This window comes from Ammospiza caudacuta, chromosome 36 (assembly GCF_027887145.1).
Source record: "Ammospiza caudacuta isolate bAmmCau1 chromosome 36, bAmmCau1.pri, whole genome shotgun sequence".
NCBI classification, from domain to species: domain Eukaryota; kingdom Metazoa; phylum Chordata; class Aves; order Passeriformes; family Passerellidae; genus Ammospiza; species Ammospiza caudacuta.
This window is the reverse complement of record NC_080628.1, coordinates 145,494-163,115: the sequence shown is the minus strand read 5'-3', so window position 1 is coordinate 163,115 and position 17,622 is coordinate 145,494. Positions and strand designations below refer to the sequence as shown.

Here is a 17,622-nt window from a genome sequence, read left to right as displayed (position 1 = left end):
AAAAACTGTAGGTTTCCCTACATTTTTTTTTGCCCAGAAAGGCTCCAAATCCTTAAAATGGCCCCAAAAAGACAGCCCCTAAATCCTCAAAATGGCTCCAAAATCGCCTCAAGAAAGTTTATTTTCAGTACTAATGGTATTTTTCATGCAGTTGGAAGCCTTATTTCAGAGTTGTGTAGTCTGAGAGTACAACTGGTGGTATAACCGTAAGGTTTATTGTGTTGGCAGGACAGAACGCGTGTGATTCGCCCATACAATCATAAAAAAGGGAGTGACAGCAAGGGAATTGCACAATTTAATTAACAAAGTTCATCGCGCCACATCTCCCCGCCCACACGACCCCGAATGCCCCCAACCCAACCACGCCCCTTTATGCGCTAGCCACGCCCTCTCCCTGTGGCGCGCCGACCACGCCCCCCTGCGCGCTGACGTCAGGCGCCGGCGGCGCTGGCCCGCGGCGGGCGGGAAGATGGCGGCGGGCGGCGGGGGCGGGGGCGGCGGCGGCGGCGGCGGCCCTGAGGCGCCAGGTGGGGCCGGGGGGGCCGGGGCGGGGCCGGGGGCGGGGCCGGGACCGTGTGGGGCGGGGATGGGGGTTGGGGGGGGTTCCGGTGGGGGGGGGGCCGCTGTGGGGCGGAGATGGGGGGGCGGTGGGCGGGGCTTGGGGGGGCTGTGGGGAGGAGATGTGGGGGGAATGGGGCAGAGATGAGGGGTGCCATGAGGGGGGGGATGTGGGGGGCAATGGGGCGGAGATGTGGGGGGCAGTGGGGCAGAGATGTGTGGGGCGATGGGGGAGATATGTGGGGTGCGATGGGCAGGGGATGTGGCGTTACAGTCCCCTGTCGCCCCATTGTCCCCATCAGCTATTTTTGGGGGTCCCTGATCCCCTGTCCCCCCGATGTCACCCCGCAGTCCCCCACCCCATCAGCCATTTTGGGGGTCCCTCCACTGTCCCCTGCCCTGTCACCCATTTATTTTGGGCGTCCCTGCAGGTTGCAGCGCTTGCTGTGCCCCCCTCGGGGAGCCCTGAGGGCCCCACACGCCCCCCGAGATGAGCAGCAAGGACCCCCCCGAGGTCTCAGGTGAGGGCAGGGGGACACGGTGGGGGGACACAGGGGACACTGGGGGGTTGCTGGGGACAGGGAGGGGACACAGATGACACCGAGCCCTCCCCCCCAGCAGAGAGGGGACACCTGAAGGTTTTCCTCCCCCGGAAGCTGGTGGAGTGTCTGCCCAAATGTCCCGTGCTGCCCAAGGAGCAGCTGCGCTGGAACACCAACGAGGTGGGCACTGGGGGTCACTGGGGGGAACTGGGGGGCACGGGAATGGGGATGGGAGGGATGTGGGGTGGGCAGGAGGGACTTGGAGACATGGGAGGGGATGTGGGGACGCAGGAATGGGGATGGGAGGGACTGGAGCTGTGGGGACACAGAAGGGGCATCAAAGGGACACAGGAGGGGGCTTGGCTGGGGATGGGGGCAAAATGGGGGACAGGGGCAGGACAGGGGGCACCAGGACCACGGGACAGCAGGGGTGGCACAGCAGACTGGTGCAAGGGCTGAGGGACAGGGGACACAAACTTGTCACTTGTCACCTGTTCCCCTCCCCAGGAGATTGCCTCGTACCTCATCACCTTTGAGAAACACGACGAGTGGCTCTCGTGCTCCCCCAAAACCAGGTCTGGGGATGCCCTGAGGGGCTGGGGGTGGCCTGGGGGCTCCCGGGGGGCTCCCGGGGACCCCCTGACCCCGTGTCCAGGCCGCAGAACGGGTCGGTGATCCTGTACAACCGGAAGAAAGTCAAGTACCGCAAGGACGGCTACTGCTGGAAGAAACGCAAGGATGGCAAAACCACCCGCGAGGACCACATGAAGCTGAAGGTGCAGGGAGTGGAGGTAGGGAGACCCCAAACACAGCTTCCCCCCTCCCCAAAAAACCACGTGGTGTCCCACAAAGAGCACCCATTGCCCTAAAGGTGCTCATGGTTCGGGTATGGGCAGCTGGGGATGCAGCTGAGTGGGCGTCAGGACACACAAAGGGGGGACAGAGGGTGCTGGGTGCCCTCAAGCGACAGTTTTGGGGTGCTGGGGACACCCAGTGGGTGGTTTAGGTGGTCCGAGATTCCCAGTTGGGGGTTTGGGGATGTTGGGAGATGCCCAAAATGGGGTTTGGGGGTGCCAGGACCAGCAGGGGGTGGTTTGGGGGCATCTATCTCCTGCAGCCCAGGCAGCTTGAGAGTCTGGCTTGCATGTGAGATCCCCACAGGCTGCAGGGACCCCCCAAAATCTGCCAGAGCCCCCCCAATCCCTGCTGTGTCCCCCCCCAGTGCCTCTACGGCTGCTACGTGCACTCCTCCATCGTGCCCACCTTCCACCGCCGCTGCTACTGGCTGCTGCAGGTAACTGGGGAGGGGGCCAGGACCCCCTCAGGACCCCCTGGGACCCTCCCAGGACCCTCCCAGGACCCCCGCAACCCGCTGTGCCCCCCCAGAACCCCGACATCGTGCTGGTGCACTACCTGAACGTGCCGGCCATGGAGGAGTGCGGCCGGGGCTGCGCCCCCCGGCTCTGCAGCCCCCCGCTCTGCTCGGGGGCCCCCCCGCTCTGCGACCCCCGTGAGTGGCTCAAGTGGTCCCAGGAGGAGCTGGTGGCTCAGCTGCGCCCCATGTGTGAGTGGGGGGCGCCCTGGGGGGCTTCTGCACCGGGGGGTTTGACCTCAGAGGGGCTGGGGCAGTGGGAGGGAGGGAGAGTCACCAAAATTCTCATTTTTTTGGCAGATTTGTTGGTTTTTTTATGAAACTTTGCAGGGTAAAGTGGGGCTGGGGAGGGGGAGGACACCCCAAACCCAGTTCTAGAGGAATTTTGTGCTTTCCCACAGGATGGAGTGGGGTGGGGGCTCTGTGGGGCTGTTTGGGGGGTCAGGGAGGGCGTGCCCCCCCAGCTCTGTGTCTGAGGGGTTCCCCCCTCAGTCCTGCAGTCCATGGGGTGAAGTGGGGCTGTGGCAATGGGGGGGAAATCAGAGGGTGGGGGGCTCTGTGGGGCTGTTTTTGGGGGCTGGGCAGGGACTGCGGGGCTGTTTTGGGGGGTCAGGGAGGGCATGCCCCCCCAGCTGTGTTTCTGAGGGGTTTTCCCCCGTCCCGCAGTCCATGGGGTGAAGTGGGGCTGCGGCAATGGCGGGGCCGCGCCCGGGCTGTCCCTGGAGCAGCTGGTGCAGCACGTCCTGGAGAGGCACCAGGCCCGGCCGCCCCCCCGCACCCACGCCTGCCTCTGCGCCGGGGGGCTGGGTGAGACTGACCCCCCCGGGACCCCCCAAATCCCGGGGAACCCCCCAAAACCACAGGGAAACCCACCCAAAATCACAGGGAAACCCCCCAAATCCCGGGGAAGCCCCCAAAACCACAAGGGAACCCCCGGGACCCCAGGGGAACCCCCGGGGAACTCCCCGCGACCCCTAAAACCCCTGGGGAACCCCCCAAAACCCCGGGGAATCCACTGGGACCCCCAAAATCCCTTGAGAATCCCCCAACACGCCAGGGAACCCCCCCCGGGACCCCCAAAGAGCCCCTGGGACCCCAGAATAGCCCCCTTGTGACCCCAAAATCCCGCTGTGACCCCAAAATCTGCCGCCACCCCAAAATCCCCATGTGACCCCCAAATCTGCCCCCCGCTAACCCCCCCCGTTTTGCCCCCCCAGGCATCCCCGGCCATAAATGCAGCAGCACCAAGCACCGAATCATCTCCCCAAAATTGGAACGGGCGGGGGTCGCCGCCCCCGCTGGGGACCCCCACCCCAAACCCGCCCCCTCCTCCCCGGACACCACCCAGCCCTCCCCGGCGCCCCCCGAGGGACCCCCGCGACCCTCCCCATTTCCCCCCTCCTCATCCTCCTCCTCCTCCTCCTCCTCCTCCTCGGCGGGTGCTGGGGGGGCTCTGCCCCTGCTGGTGGTCGCCAGTTTAGGGGGTGGGGGCGCAGCGGCGCCGGGGGGTCCCGAGCAGCCCCTGGGGCTGACCCCGAGCCAGCACCTGGTGGGGACCCCCGAGGGGTCGTGCCCCACGGCGCCGCCCCCGCTGCAGCCCCCCGCCGCCGCCTTCGATCCCGACTGCTTCCTCAACAGCCCCCGCCGCGGGCAGACCTACGGCTGCGAGGCCGACCCCCCCCCCGGCGCGCCCCCCCCGGCCCCCCCAAACCTGCAGCAGGAGGAGGAGGAGGAGGAGGAGGGAGAGGAGGAAGGAAAGCGGGGGGCTGCAGCCCAGGACCCCCTCCCTGCCACCGCGCCCCCTCCCCAGCCCGCCTTCCCCCTGCCCTTCCCCGAGCTGCTGCTGGGGGGCGGGGGCGACACGGGCGGGGTCCCCCCGACCCTGCGCGACCCCCCCCACGCCCCCCCCCACCACCAGCTCCCCTCCTCCCCCTCGGGCCCCCCCAGCGACCCCCCCCCCGCCGTGGCCATCACCGATTTCTCCCCGGAGTGGTCGTACCCCGAGGTGAGCGATTTGGGGAGGGGGTGCTCTCTCCCAGACCCCCCTCCTGCCCACCCCGGGGGTCCCCGGTGACCCCCCCGGTGTGCCCCCCCGTCAGGGCGGGGTCAAGGTGCTGATCACGGGGCCCTGGGGGGACCCCGGTGCCTCCTACTCGTGTCTGTTCGACCGCACCTCGGTGCCTGCCGCGCTGGTCCAGCCGGGCGTGCTGCGCTGCTACTGCCCCCGTGAGTGCCCCCCGCCCCATTTCCCGCTGCGCCCCCTCCCCACGGGGGTCTGCCGGTGCTCTGACCTGTTCTCTCCGTGTCCGTGTGTCCATCCGCAGCCCACGAGGCCGGCGTGGCCGCCCTGCGCGTGGCCTGTCCCCCCCGGCTGCTCTCGGCCGCGGCCCCGTTCGAGTACCGGGCACGGGGGGCGGCCCCCGGGGCACAGCTGGACTGGCTGGCACTGGACGGTGAGTGGGGGCCCCCGGGACCCCCCCAGAACGGGACAGACCCAAACACCTGGGTTCATTTTGGGGTCCTGTTGTTGCGACCCCAGACCCGCCCCTCTCTCCGTGGAGCGACGCTCTTTGGGGTCAGGGCGTCTGGGGGGGCTCTGTCTGTCAGGGCGCCCCCCTCACCCAGTGCCCCCGCTCTGCAGAGGCCCAGTTCCGTCTGTCCATCCTGGAGCGCCTGGAGCAGCTGGAGACGCGTCTGGGGGCCCTGCCCCCCCCACGGGGGGCTCCCGCCGAGACCCCCCCCGAGCAGGTGAGGCCATCCCTGGTCCTCTGTGTCCCCTGATGTCCCCAGATGTCCCCACTGTGCCCCCCATGTCCCCTGACATCCCCAGATGTCCCCACTGTGCCCCCCATGTCCCCTGATGTCCCCACTGTGCCCCCCATGTCCCCTGACATCCCCAGATGTCCCCACTGTACCCCCCATGTCCCCTGACATTCCCTGATGTCCCCAGGGGCCAGGCTCCTCCTTCGAGGCGCGGGTGGTGGCCATCTGCGAGGCCATGATGGCGCGGCCGGGCTGGTCAGCGGGGACAGCGCCGGGGACAGCGGGGACGTCGCTGCTGGCGCACGGGGTGACGTTCCGTGGGATGACTCTGCTGCACCTGGCGGCTGCCCAGGGCTACGCCAGCCTGGTGGAGGCTCTGCGGCGCTGGCGGTGAGCAGGGACACCTGGGGGCACCTTGGGACACTTGGGGACACCTGGGGCAGTGTCCCCAAGCAGAGGTGACCCTCCGCAGCCTGTGTCCCCTCCTGTCCCTGCAGGGCGCTGGCAGTTGAGAGCCTGGAGCTGGAGCAGGAGATCGACCCCCTCAACGTGGACCATTTCTCCTGCACCCCCCTGGTGAGGGGACACTGGGGACATTGGGGACACTGTGGTGGTGACACTGTGGCAGGGCTGGCAGTGCATCCCAAGGTCATGGGGCACAGCGTGGTGTCGCAGGCAGGGCTGGGGGATACCGGGGGTGGCACCTGGGCACAAGTGACACCCTGGGGACAGCGCTGTGCCCTCGTTGTCCCCAGATGTGGGCGTGCGCCCTGGGGCACCGGGAGGCGGCGGAGCGGCTGTGCCGCTGGGACCGGCGGGCGCTGGCCGTCCCCGACACCCTGGGCCGGCTGCCCCTGGCCCTGGCCCGTGCCCGCGGCCACCTGGCCCTTGTCACCCGCCTGGAGGAGCTGCAGGTGTCACCCGTGTCCCCTCGCTGCCACCTGCCCGGCCTGCGCGTCCCCTCCCCACTGTCCGCCAGCCCCGACACAGGTATGCCCCCTTGTGTCCTCCCTGTCCTCTGGAACTCTGTCCTGGTGTCACTGTGTCCTGTCCCTGGCCACCACCCCCTGGTGTGGTCACTGTCCCTTCACTGTCACTGTCCCTTCTCTGTCACTGTCACCATATCCTCCCCCATCCCCTTCTGTGTGCCTCCAGGGTCCCCTCCAGCCTTTCCCCCCTGTGTCCTCCCCATGTCCCCTGCTGTCCCCTGTCCTCCCCCAGCATCTTTGTGTCCCTGGGATGTCCCCATGGTGTCCCCTGTGCTCCTGCCATGTCCTCCATGTCCCCTCGAGGTGTGTCCCCCCATCACTAACCCCCCCTGTCCCTGCCATGTCCCCGTGTCCCCAGGGCTGAGCACAGCCAGCAGCCTCTCGTCCCCCTCGGGACTCTCAGAGGGTCCCGGCTCCGTCCCGCTGCCCCCCGGCCCCCCCGGGCCCCCTGACGATGACGCCTGGGGGGTGGCAGTGCCCCCCAGCCCCCCTGAGGACGCCCTGACCCCGCCCTCTGAAGCCCTGCAGGTAAAGGAGGGGGGACGGGGGCCAGAACCCTGGTGTCCCCAGGCCGAGGTGGGGACACCCCTGGGACAGACCCCCGATGTCCCCCTGTGTCCCCAGGCCGGGGTGGGGACACCCCTTGTCCTTTGTCCCCAGGCCGAGGTGGTGACCCTGGCCCGCCAGATCATCGAGGCCACCCCCGAGCGCATCAAGCAGGAGGCGCCGGGGGGGCCCCCGGGGGCACTGGGAGCACTGGGAGCACCGGGGGGGACCCTGGGCACAGCGGGCACAGCGGGGACGGCAGGCACAGCGGGGACAGCGGGGACAGCGGGGCTGGGCGCTGCCATGGCCTGGCTGGCCACGTACCTGGAGAGCGTGGACCGGCCCCCCGCACCTGGGCACAGGTACCCTGGGCTGGGGGGGGTCCAGGAGGGTACCCCGGGCTGGGGGGGGCCAGGGGGGCACCCTCAGCTCCCTGGGGTGGTCACCCCCAGTCAGCAGCACCCCGAGGGGGTCTCGGGGATCCCCTTGGGAGGGTCCTGTGCAACTCCAGTGTCTCCATGGGGGGGGGGGGAGTCTCCCACATCCTCCACACCCCAGAGTCCCCCTGGGGGCACCCCCTGGTCCCTGGGTGACAGCCTGTGACACTCCTGGGTGTGTCCCCTCCCTACCGCCCGTCCCCCTGACCCTCCTGTGCATGCCCGGCCCCCCCAGGGCAGAGGTGGCCTCCTCGTGGGGGTCCCTGGGGACATTTGGTGACACTCAGATCCCCTCCCGTGTGTGTCCCACCCTGGGTGTGTCCCTCCCCATCCCCCTGACCCTGCCATGTGTGTGTGTCCACCCCAGGGCAGAGGTGGCCTCGCGGGGGTCCCCGGGGGTCCCCGAGCGGCCGCCCCCACCCTCGGCGGCAGGCTGGGCCGAGTTCCTGAACGCCTCCGGGGGGGCACGGGGCGAGGGGGGGGCCGTGGCCCTGCTGACCCTCAGTGACCAGGAGCAGCACGAGCTCTACGAGGCCGCACGGCTCGTCCAGGGGGCCTTCCGCAAGTACCGGGTGGGTGCCCCCTCCCTGCACCCCAAAACACCCCTGGGGCCCCCCCGGGGGCTCCCCAGCCCCGCTGACCCCCCAAACCCCCCCGGGTCCCCCCAGGGCCGGAGGCTGAAGGAGCAGCAGGAGCTGGCGGCCGCCGTCATCCAGCGCTGCTACCGCAAGTACAAACAGGTACCCCAAAACCCCCGGGACCCCTCCTAGGCACCCCCCAGAGCCCCGGGGACCCCAAACTCCCAGGGACCACGCAGAACCCCCCTAACCCTCTATCTCTGCCCCACAAGCTGACCTGGATCGCTCTGAAGGTAACGGGGGCCGTGTTGCGGTCACTCAGATGTTTGGGGCTGTTTTGGGGTCACCCAGGTGTTTGGGGTCACCCAGGTGTTTGGGGCTGTTTTGTGTTTTGGGGTCACCCAGGTGTTTTTGACGCAGGGGTGCTGTGACACTGGGGTGACAGTGAGGGTGCTGTGACACTGTGGTGACCCTGGTGACACCGGTGTCCCTTGCAGTTCGCGCTGTTCCAGTGGATGACGCAGGGGTACTGGGTTACTGGGGTGACATTGGGGTAACTGAGGGTGCTGGGACACTGGGGTGACACTGGGCTCTCTGTTTGAGGGTGCTGTGACACTGGGGTGACACTGGGGTCTCTGAGGGTGCTGTGACACTGGGGTGACACTGGGGTCTCTGTTTGAGGGTGCTGTGACACTGTTGTGTCCCCGTGTCCCCCCCAGTTCGCGCTGTTCCAGCGGATGACGCAGGCCGCCATCCTGATCCAGAGCAAGTTCCGCAGCTACGCGGAGCAGAAGCGCTTCCAGCGCCGCCGGCGGGCGGCCGTGCTGATCCAGCAGCGCTTCCGCAGCCTCCGCCAGCACCGGTGCGGCCCGGGGGGCTCCCGGGGGGCGTGGGGGGCACGGGGTGGGGGGCACGGGGGTCTCACCTGCCCCCTCTGTCCCCCCCAGGAGCACCTTCCTCACCCTCAAGCAGGACCAGGCAGCGCGGAAGATCATGAGGTTCCTGCGGCGCTGCCGCCACCGGTACGGGCACAGGGGGAGGGAGGGGACTCGGGAAGGTGTTCCCAGGGCTGTAGGTGCAGAGTCCCAAAAAAGCCTGATCCCACCCCAAATTTGCGTGTCCCTGGCCCAGGATGGAGGAGCTGAAGCAGAACAAGGACGTGGAGAGTTTACAGACGCGGGGCCTGGCCTCGTGACCCCCCCCACGGGATTGGGGGACCCTCAGTGCCCCCCCGGGGGGGAGCTCCCCTCGCTGTCCGCCCTCCCCAGGCGTGTCCGTGTGTCCGGCTGTCCCCGTGGGGAGGGGCAGGAGGGGGCAGAGCCGCCCCGCGCCCCCTCCCCATCGCCCCCCGCCCCTCCCCCGCATGCCCCCACCGCCCCCCCCACCCCGTGGGGGCTCTTTGTACAAAGTTCCATTAAAAAACGAGGAAGCGAGAATGGAAAATGCGGTGAGTTTGTGTTTGTGGGTGGGGAGGGGACACTGGGGGGACATGGGGGAGAGGGGACACTGGGGGGACACGGGGAAGGGAAGGAGGGAGGGGACATCGCTGGGGGAACATGGCGGGGAGGGGACACTGGGGGGACATCGCTGGGGGCGCGGGAAGACCCCGCGGAGCTGGAGGTTCGGGCCCTTTAAATACAGGCCACGCCCTCTGGGCCAGACCGCGCCTCCTAGCCCGGGCCACGTCCTCTGGCCTGCCACGCCCGTTCCTCGCTCCGCCCACGCCCCTTCTACGTCCCCGGACGTGATGACGCAGGCGGACGCCGAGGACGTGTCCCGCGCGCGGCGGCGACGTTACGCATCGCCCCGTCGCAAGATGGCGGAGCTGGACTTGCTGGGCTCCATCCTCAACTCCATGGAGCGGCCGCCCGCCGCGGCCGACGGCGAGACGCGGCGCCGGGCGCGGGGTCAGCAGGGCCAGGGAGGGCGCGGAGGCTCCGTGGCAGCGGCTCTGGGCGGGGAGCAGCGCGTCCCGGCCCGTCCCGGCCTTTCGCCCTCAGAACCCCCCCCCACCCCCGGCGCCCGCCCTCAGGCGAGGCCCCGCCCCCAGCGCCATTGGCACGCCCTCGCGGTGCTGATTGACAGCGGGGGCCGTATGGCCACGCCCCCGCCATGTCCCCCGCGTGGCGCTGTTGGTTGCAGGCCACGCCCACCGCAGGCCACGCCCCTGCACCGGTCGGAGGGCGCAGGCCCCGCCCCCTCCGCCCCCCGAGAGTTTTTTGGGGGTCCCAGGAGGTATTGGGGGTCCCTGAGGTTTTGGGGCTCCCCTGATGTGTTTTTGGGGTTCCCCTCTCCGTGACCCCCCCTGTTCCCCCCAGAACAAGCCGCTCGCATGAAGAAGCTGCAGGAGCAGGAGAAGCGCCAGAAAGTCGAGTTCAGGAAGAGGGTGAGTGGAGGGGCTGTGCATTGCTGGGGCATTTTGGGGGGCTCCCCTGCCCTGTCCGTGCAGCCCCCCTGCCCTGTCCGTCTGTCCCCCCCCAGCCTGTCCGTCTGTCCCCAGATGGAGCAGGAGGTGTCCCAGTTCATCCAGGCCACGGGGGAGCCCCGACGCCGCTTCCAGCCCATGACCAAGATCGAGAGGAGCATCCTGTGAGCACTGGGGAAACTGGGAGGAACTGGGGAGGCACTGGAGGTACTGGGAGGGCACTGAGGGAGTAGTTGGGGGGCACTGGGAGGGCACTGGGGACACTGAGGGTGTACTGGGGCAGCTGGGGAGCCCCCTGGGGAGGGCAGGGACTCCCCCAGGGCCCCCCAGTGCCAGCAGCTCCCTGCTGTCCCCTCAGGCATGACGTGGCCGAGGTGGCCGGGCTGACATCGTTCTCCTTCGGGGACGACGAGGACAGCCGCTACGTGATGGTGTTCAAGAAGGTGGGGGACGGCTGGGGGGCGTGCTGGGGGGGTGACAGGGCCCGGGGTGACACTGCTGTCCCCCCTGGGTGCTGGCTGTCCCCTCGGGGTTCCAGGGGAGGTGACAGAGCCCCGGTGACCCCGGTGTCCCCCCTGGGTGTCCCCCCTGGGTGTCCCCCCTGGGTGCTGGCTGTCCCCTCGCGGTTCCAGGGGAGGTGACAGAGCCCCGGTGACCCCGCTGTCCCCCCTGGGTGTCCCCCGTGGGTGCTGGCTGTCCCCTCGGGGTTCCAGGGGAGGTGACAGAGCCCCGGTGACCCCGCTGTCCCCCCTGGTGTCCCCGTCCCCCCAGGAGTTCGCACCCTCGGACGAGGAGCTGGAGGCGTACCGGCGTGGGGAGGAGTGGGACCCGGCCCGGGCCGAGGAGCGGCGCCGCCTCCGGGTAGGCGGGGCTTAGAGTGGGCGGGGTGTTGCCTTCTGATGCAAGGCGAGGCGACCCACTGCCCAGGGTCACTCGGGCTAAGAATACACGCAGACACCAGCATGGTGGACGGTTTAAGACTTTTATTGTCCCGTCTCGTCGGGTTTTATACTGGGAAAGATTTTCTCTACGTCAGGGGGTCTTACCTTACTGTAATTGGTTAGTAAGGAGTGGAAAGTTACTAATGTTAGGGGGGACTACATTCTTGGGTGATCTTTTATCACTAGGCGTTAGGGGGAGAGGAATTCTACTGCTTTCCGTGACATCGCGAGATTTTCCGAGCGCCTGACCCTATCTACTACAGTGGGGTTTAACTGGGATATGGGTGGGGCTCAGCAGGGCGTGGCCACGTGGGTGGGGCATGTATGGGTGATGGAGGGAGGGATTATGGGTGTGGCATGGGCTTGGTGGGTGTGGCCCGGGTAGGCGGGGCTTAGTGTGGGTGGGGTTTCACTGGGATATGGGCAGGGCTCAGCAGGGTGTGGCCAGGTGGGCAGGGCATGTAGGTATGATGGGGGAAGGGCTTACCTGGGTGTGGTGTGGCCTCAGTGGGTGTGGCCCTCGTGGGCGGGGCTTGTTGCTGACTGCTCACCTGCAGGAGCTGGCGGCACAGCAGGAGGAGGCGGAGCTTGAGTCTGGCCCCGCCCCTCCGGGCCCCCCCAACGATTACAAGGACAAATACCGGCACCTGATTGGCTGCGAGGCTGCCAAGGCCGCCGCCCGCACCATGGAGGCCAACAAGGCCTACGGCTGTGGTGAGAGGGGGGTCTGGGGGTCCTGGGGGTATCCATGGGGCTTGGGCAGCCTGGGGGGGTCGCTGAGGGTCCCTCCCGTGCCCGCAGTGCCCATGGCCAACAAGCGGGGTCCCGTGGAGGTCCTGGGGGTCTCTGGGGGGCTTGGAGGGGGTCTCTGGGGAGGTTCTGGGTGTCTGGTCCTTTCCCCAAATACCTGTGCTGTGCAGGGCTGTCTGGGGGTCTCTGAGGGTCCCTGCTGTGCCTGTGGCCAACAAGAGGGGTCCCATGGAGGCCCTGGGGGATTTGGGGTGTCCGGGGGGTCTCTGAGGGTCCCTGCTGTGCCCCCAGTGCCTGTTGCCAACAAGAGGGACACGCGCTCCATCGAGGAGGCCATGAACGAGATCCGGGCCAAGAAGCGCCTGCGGCAGGCGGAGGATGAGGGGGGGGGCCGGGGGGGGTGCGGGGGGGCCCTGTGTGTGATGGGGGGAGGGGTGGCGGGGTTGACCCCCTCCCAGGGGTATTTAACAGCGGGGGGAGGGGGATGGGGCTCGCAGAGGGGGTGATAAAGAGCCTCGTTCTCCTGTCATCGTGCCCGTGTCTGCTTTGGCGGGGCGGTTTTGGGGAGGGGGGCACCCCCACATCCCAGATTGTGTGTGTGTGCATCCCACTCCCCAGAAAAAGCATGGGTCAGGAGCTCCTGGTACTTTACAAAGGTTTTTGGGGTGTAGAAACCCCCTTGGTGTGGGGGCCAGGATGCCCTTCCCCCTCCTTCTTGGCCCTGGGGGGTTTTGTGCCCTCCCAGCTTGGCCTCCCAGTGCCAGCAGTGCCTCCCAGTTCTATCAGAGGCCCTCCCGGTTCCGTCCCAGTGCCCTGCAGCACCTCCTCGTCCTGCTCGGTGTCACTCTCCTGCCTCCCAGTTCCGTCCCTGGGGTGTCCAGGCCCCAAATCCCTCCCAAGAGCCCGCACATGGATGCACCTTGGCCAAGGGTCCATGGGCATCCGGGCCCCAAGACCACCCCTCCAAATTCCTCTCCTTCCACGGGCAGAGGGACCCCGGTGCCCCCCCTCCACCTCCTGCCCTTTCCCACCCTTCCCCCACTGACTTTTCTGCAATTACCAGAAATTCGTGATGTGACCCCAAAACCCCATCACCTCCTGCCCTGGGGCCCTCCGTGTCCCCAACACTCCTGAGCGTGTCACCACAACCCTGAGCCCCCTGCACACCCCCAGGACCCCCCCTCACCCCAGCACCCTCCCTGCCCCTTGGCTGTGAACAAATCTCTGAGATTCCCGTGGGAATCCGGGGTCTCCTGGGTAGATTTGGGGGGGTCCGGGGTCAAGGCCAAAGTCCTGGGGGTCCCAGCCCAACCCTGGACCCCACAGACTGCCTCCAAAAATGGGGAGAACCCCCCATGTCCAGTGCCCTGAGCTGACCCCAAGCCCTCCCCCCCATCCCACGGGGGACCCTCAGCGACCCCAGACCCCCCTCAATTCCCGGGACACCCAGAGGGGCCCGGGGGGATTTGGGCCCTTCCCACCCGGTGCTGCCCCCCCCCCGGAGGGACCGGGGTCCCATTCAGCCCCCGCCGGAGGAGGGGGAAACGGGGCGGAGCCACTTGAGGGGGTCCCCACGTGTCGCCCCCGGGTCTGGGACTGTTTTTAGCCCCCCTCAAAGGATAACGCGACCCCCAGCCGGGGGGGCTGCAGCGCCGCCCGAAGGCGCTGGGGGGAACAGCAGCCCCAGAGGGGAGGGGGCAAGCCGGGGCGGGGGGCACACGATTTTGGGGGTGCAAAAGGTCCTTTTGGGGGGTGAGCTCAGCCCCTAAGGAGTCCAGGGGTGGGGGAGGGGGGAGCTGAGCCCCATGGGCCCCACAGTGGGGGAGGGGCAGTGGCTTTGACCACTTCCCGGGGAAGTTCTCGCCGGGGGGGGGGGGTCGGGGCCGGTCCTTTTGTGGTGGGGATGGAAGGGGCACCCCACGAGGCCTCGACCTCCGCCCCAGCCCCGTTCTGGGGGTCCCGGTACCCTCGGCCCCCCTCGCGGGAGGGGAGATGATCCCGAGCTCCTCGGTCCCCCCCCTCCGCTTTCCCCGTCCTCAACCGCCGAGCCCCTCCCCCACCCCGGGGCAGGAAGTGAAACCGCTGCCCCTCCCCCCGGAAAGTCCCGCCTGGGTCTGACTCAAACTGAGCCCCGCGGGGGGAGGGGCGGGGGTCCCGCACCCCCCGACTCACACCGAGCCGTCGCGACCCCCCCCCTCCCCCCCCAGCGACCCCCTCGAGAGGCCCAGAGCGGGGCGCGGTGTCGCGATAAGGGCGTGTGTGTATCCCGGAATAACCGGGAATCGCGATATACAGGGAGGAGGCGCAATAACGAGGGATTCGTTATCAGTCTGGGGGGGTCACGAAACCCGTGGGGATGTCGCGATAGCGAGGGAGGGGGTCGGAATAACAGGGAAGAGGGGGTACAATAAAGGGTGTGGGTCGCGATAATGGGGGGATCCTATTTACGGAAGCGAGCTCCGGGATACTGAGGGAGGGTTCGAATTTCGATGTATCGTGATAATCGCGGGATGCAGAATAGGAAGGATCTGGATTGAGAGGGGCGGCGGGCGCAGCGGGGCAAGGGCTCGCGGGAAAGGGGATCGCGGTAACGGCGCGGGCCGGGCCATCGCGGGGGACCGCAATGGGCGGGAGATGTCGCGATAGTGAGGGAAGGGTCGCGATAAAAAGCCCCCCCATTCCTCCCCCCCACCACCCCCCCAAAGCGGCGCGCGCCCTCGGCGGCACGTGGGACGTTCCGGCCCTTGGCTCTGCCCCCTTTAGCCCCGCCCCCGTGAGCCCCGCCCCCTGCGGCCCCTATGAAAACCGCCGCGCGGCGCCGCCGCCGGTCCTCCGCCGCCGCCGCGCCTCGACTGCACCGCGCAGGCGCCGAGCGAAAAGCCCGCCCCTTTCCCCGCCGAAAGCCCCGCCCCCCCGCGGAAGGCCCCGCGCCCCGCCCGCCCGCCCCGCCGCCGCCATGAGCGGGTGGGCGCCCTACGTGGAGACGCTGCTAGCGGACGGCACCTGCCAGGATGCCGCTATCGTCGGCTATCGCGACACCCCTGCCGTCTGGGCCGCCGCCCCCGGCAAGACCTTCGCCAATATCACGGTGAGCGGCGGGCGCCGGCGGGGCCGGGGGGGGGCAGCGCGCTGAGGCGTTTCCCGCCCAAGCGCGGGGAGGGCGGGGGGACCCGGCGGCCTCTGAGAGGCGGGGCTGACCCCCCCCACCCCTCCCGCGACGGGCTCCGGGAAGGACAAAAAAGGGAGAAAAACGCAAAAGCGCCAGCGTGGAGCGCGGCGGGGCGGGGGATGGGGGGGGGGGGGGGGGGGCTCGGGCGCTGCCCGTGGTGCCGGTACCGGGGGAAGGCCGGTACCGGGGGGGCCCTGCAGGCCGGGGAGGGGCCCAGCGGAGGGGCAGCCCCCTCCTCAACCCCGCTCCGAGCGTTTCGGGGGGTCGCAGTTGGGCGGGGAAGGGGGGGATGGGCGAGCACCACGTGCTCCGGCGACCTCCGTCCCCGGTTCCTGTCGCTTTTATGGCTCTGCCGGGAGTGGACGGCGGGGGTCTCGTGGAGGGGGAGGTGGGGATGTGGAGGAACCCCTCCTCACTTAAAAACCCTCTAAAAATGCGCGGAATGCGGCCACTTCCCGGTGGAGGAGGGGCGGCCGGGGCTTCCTGTGGGGGAGGGGCGGCGCGCGCGCACCCCCCTTCCCCCCTCCCCACTTCCCCCCACGGAAATTTGGGGGGAGGGGAGGGGAGAAATTTGGGGAAGCCCATGGTGGGAAAGCGGGGGCTACCGAGCTCTGGTCCCTGTCTGGGGTCACGGGGGAGTTACGGGGGTCCCCGGGATGGGGGGGCACCCCAGGGACGTAGTCGGGGCTCATTGGGGTCCCCCGGGTCTCGGTGGGGGTGTCTGGGTTCGGTGTGGGGTCCCGGGGCTGTTCGCTTGAGGGCTCCTTTCTGGGGTTCCTGCGGGGCTGCTTTTGGGGTTCGTGACCCGTTCTCCCCCGTGGCAGCAGCGGGTGGAAGTGCTGGCCTTGGAGGGTCCCGAGTTTGGGGAGGTTTGGGGGATCCCTGGATGCTCGGGCCCTCTTGTGGGGACCCCTCGGGGATCAGGGATCTCTCATGGGGTCTTTGGCGGGAGTCACGGGGGTCCCGGGACACCTGGGTCCCTTTTATGGTCATGGAGTGGGAGTTATGAGAGTCCCTGTTTGCCGAGCGCCCTGCAGGGGCCCTGCCCGGGGCTTTGGCTTTGGGGGGTCCCTGGGTGGGGGTCTTTGGGGTTCCCCTGACCTGTCCCCACCCCATCCAGGCTTTGGGGGTCCCCTTGGCCTGTCCCCACCTCTGCAAAGCGACAGGCTATGATCAGGGGGGCTATAGCAGTTCCTCACGGGTGGCTCTGGGGGTCCGAGCTCTGTTTCTGGCGGCTCCCCACGGGTGGTTTGGGGGTCTGGGCTCCATTCCTGACCCCTGTCCCCACAGCCAGCGGAGGTGGCGGCGCTGGTGGGCCCCGAGCGGGGCCCGCTGCTGGTGCAGGGGCTGACGCTGGGGGGGCTGCGCTGCTCCGTCATCCGCGACTCGCTGCTGGTGGAGGGCGAGCACAGCATGGACCTGCGCACCAAGGGGGCTGCTGGAGCGCCCACCTACAACATCACGGCTGCCATCACCAACAAGAGTGAGGGACCCTGCTGCTGACCCTGTCACCCCAGAAACTGCCCCTTGTCACCCCTGCTGCTGGCCCCTGTCACCCCTGAAACTGCCCCCTGCCGCCCCTGCCACTGTCCCCTGTCACCCTTGCAACTGCCCCATGTCACCCCTGCCACTCTGTGTCACCCCTTCCCACCTCCCTGTCACCCCGTGTCACCTAACCAGTTCCTGTGTCCTGTGTCACTACCCCCCACCTCTCTGTCACCCCATGTCACCTCGTGCCCACCTCCCTGTCACCCTGTGTCACCTCCCTGTCACCCCATGTAACCTCCTGTCCCTCCAGTCCCTGTCACCCCCCATGACCCCAAGCCTCCCATGTGTTTTATGCCATCACAGTGTCACCCGGTGTCACTCCTAGCTCTTGTCACTCCCCAGGTGACCCCCCCCCCCTCCCCCAGTACCACCCTGTGTCCTCTCCCCTGCACAGCCACGTCACCTGCCCTGTCACCTCTGTCACCCCTGCCCTGCTTCCCGTTCCTGTCCCCCTCCCCTTTGACCCACAAATTACCCCGTGCTAAGTCCTGCCATCCCTGCACCCCTGCCCTGTCTGTCTGGGGAGCCTGGGTGTGACCCCAGCCTTGTCCCCGTCTCCCCTTTGACCCAGCTCCCCACAAATTACCCTGTGCTGACTCCTGCCATTCCTTCATCCCTGCCCTTTTGCCCCCCCATCTGTCTGTCTTGGGGTATGGGGAGCCTCGTGGTGACCCCCACCATGTCCCCATCTCTGCAGCCATCGTGCTGGCCATGGGCAAGGAGGGCGTGCACGGCGGCTGCGTCAACAAGAAATGCTACGAGATGGCCAACCACCTGCGGCGCAGCCAGTACTGAGGGGCTGGGGGCCACCCCGGGACCCCCAGGGACCAGCCAGGGACCAGCAGGACCCCGTCCCCCTCCCCCTGCCCGCCCCCCGATGATCCCCGCTGCCGGCAGCAATAAAGTGCCCTTGTGGGGATCCCTGTGCCTCGGGGCTTTTGGGGTGGCGGGGAGCTTTGGGGTGCGGCTCTGCCTCCGCCCAGGGCGGGTGCCCGGGTCCAAGG

The 17,622-nt window shown here is 68.4% G+C and overlaps 3 protein-coding genes across 3 annotated transcripts; all 3 read left to right on the top strand.

Moving 5' to 3' along the window:
* The first annotated feature begins 472 nt into the window (after nucleotides 1–472).
* On the top strand, nucleotides 473–9,203 carry CAMTA2 (calmodulin binding transcription activator 2). Its single transcript, XM_058822911.1, has 24 exons — nucleotides 473–527; nucleotides 990–1,079; nucleotides 1,177–1,280; nucleotides 1,608–1,675; nucleotides 1,756–1,891; nucleotides 2,323–2,394; nucleotides 2,487–2,664; nucleotides 3,139–3,279; nucleotides 3,690–4,171; nucleotides 4,304–4,477; nucleotides 4,572–4,698; nucleotides 4,797–4,925; nucleotides 5,114–5,220; nucleotides 5,423–5,625; nucleotides 5,733–5,811; nucleotides 5,991–6,225; nucleotides 6,583–6,752; nucleotides 6,885–7,132; nucleotides 7,575–7,779; nucleotides 7,876–7,947; nucleotides 8,058–8,078; nucleotides 8,505–8,647; nucleotides 8,733–8,807; nucleotides 8,917–9,203. Exons 2-24 carry the CDS (start codon nucleotides 1,049–1,051, stop codon nucleotides 8,978–8,980), a joined length of 3,264 nt encoding a protein of 1,087 aa, XP_058678894.1. The 5' UTR covers nucleotides 473–527; nucleotides 990–1,048; the 3' UTR covers nucleotides 8,981–9,203.
* A 333-nt stretch (nucleotides 9,204–9,536) lies between these two features.
* Nucleotides 9,537–14,547, top strand: SPAG7 (sperm associated antigen 7). Its single transcript, XM_058822909.1, has 10 exons — nucleotides 9,537–9,692; nucleotides 10,104–10,171; nucleotides 10,286–10,374; nucleotides 10,569–10,653; nucleotides 10,982–11,071; nucleotides 11,709–11,865; nucleotides 12,193–12,361; nucleotides 13,950–14,013; nucleotides 14,109–14,251; nucleotides 14,355–14,547. Exons 1-10 carry the CDS (start codon nucleotides 9,602–9,604, stop codon nucleotides 14,545–14,547), a joined length of 1,149 nt encoding a protein of 382 aa, XP_058678892.1. The 5' UTR covers nucleotides 9,537–9,601.
* A 198-nt stretch (nucleotides 14,548–14,745) lies between these two features.
* Nucleotides 14,746–17,537, top strand: PFN1 (profilin 1). Its single transcript, XM_058823026.1, has 3 exons — nucleotides 14,746–14,989; nucleotides 16,361–16,553; nucleotides 17,316–17,537. Exons 1-3 carry the CDS (start codon nucleotides 14,858–14,860, stop codon nucleotides 17,411–17,413), a joined length of 423 nt encoding a protein of 140 aa, XP_058679009.1. The 5' UTR covers nucleotides 14,746–14,857; the 3' UTR covers nucleotides 17,414–17,537.
* Nucleotides 17,538–17,622: the final 85 nt, after the last annotated feature.

Excerpts from the sequence above, each read along its gene's own strand:
- SPAG7 (XM_058822909.1), top strand. The coding sequence starts at position 9,602 with ATGGCGGAGCTGGACTTGCTGGGCTCCATCCTCAACTCCATGGAGCGG. Across the intron at positions 12,362-13,949 it reads GGGTTGACCCCCTCCCAGGG|CCCCTCCCCCACCCCGGGGC; the intron begins GTATTTAACAGC and ends TCAACCGCCGAG. Across the intron at positions 14,014-14,108 it reads CCCCGGAAAGTCCCGCCTGG|CGACCCCCTCGAGAGGCCCA; the intron begins GTCTGACTCAAA and ends CTCCCCCCCCAG.
- CAMTA2 (XM_058822911.1), top strand. The coding sequence starts at position 1,049 with ATGAGCAGCAAGGACCCCCCCGAGGTCTCAG. Across the intron at positions 1,080-1,176 it reads GGACCCCCCCGAGGTCTCAG|CAGAGAGGGGACACCTGAAG; the intron begins GTGAGGGCAGGG and ends CCTCCCCCCCAG. Across the intron at positions 2,395-2,486 it reads GCTGCTACTGGCTGCTGCAG|AACCCCGACATCGTGCTGGT; the intron begins GTAACTGGGGAG and ends GTGCCCCCCCAG.
- PFN1 (XM_058823026.1), top strand. The coding sequence starts at position 14,858 with ATGAGCGGGTGGGCGCCCTACGTGGAGACGCTGCTAGCGGACGGCACC. Across the intron at positions 14,990-16,360 it reads AGACCTTCGCCAATATCACG|CCAGCGGAGGTGGCGGCGCT; the intron begins GTGAGCGGCGGG and ends CTGTCCCCACAG. Across the intron at positions 16,554-17,315 it reads GGCTGCCATCACCAACAAGA|CCATCGTGCTGGCCATGGGC; the intron begins GTGAGGGACCCT and ends CCATCTCTGCAG.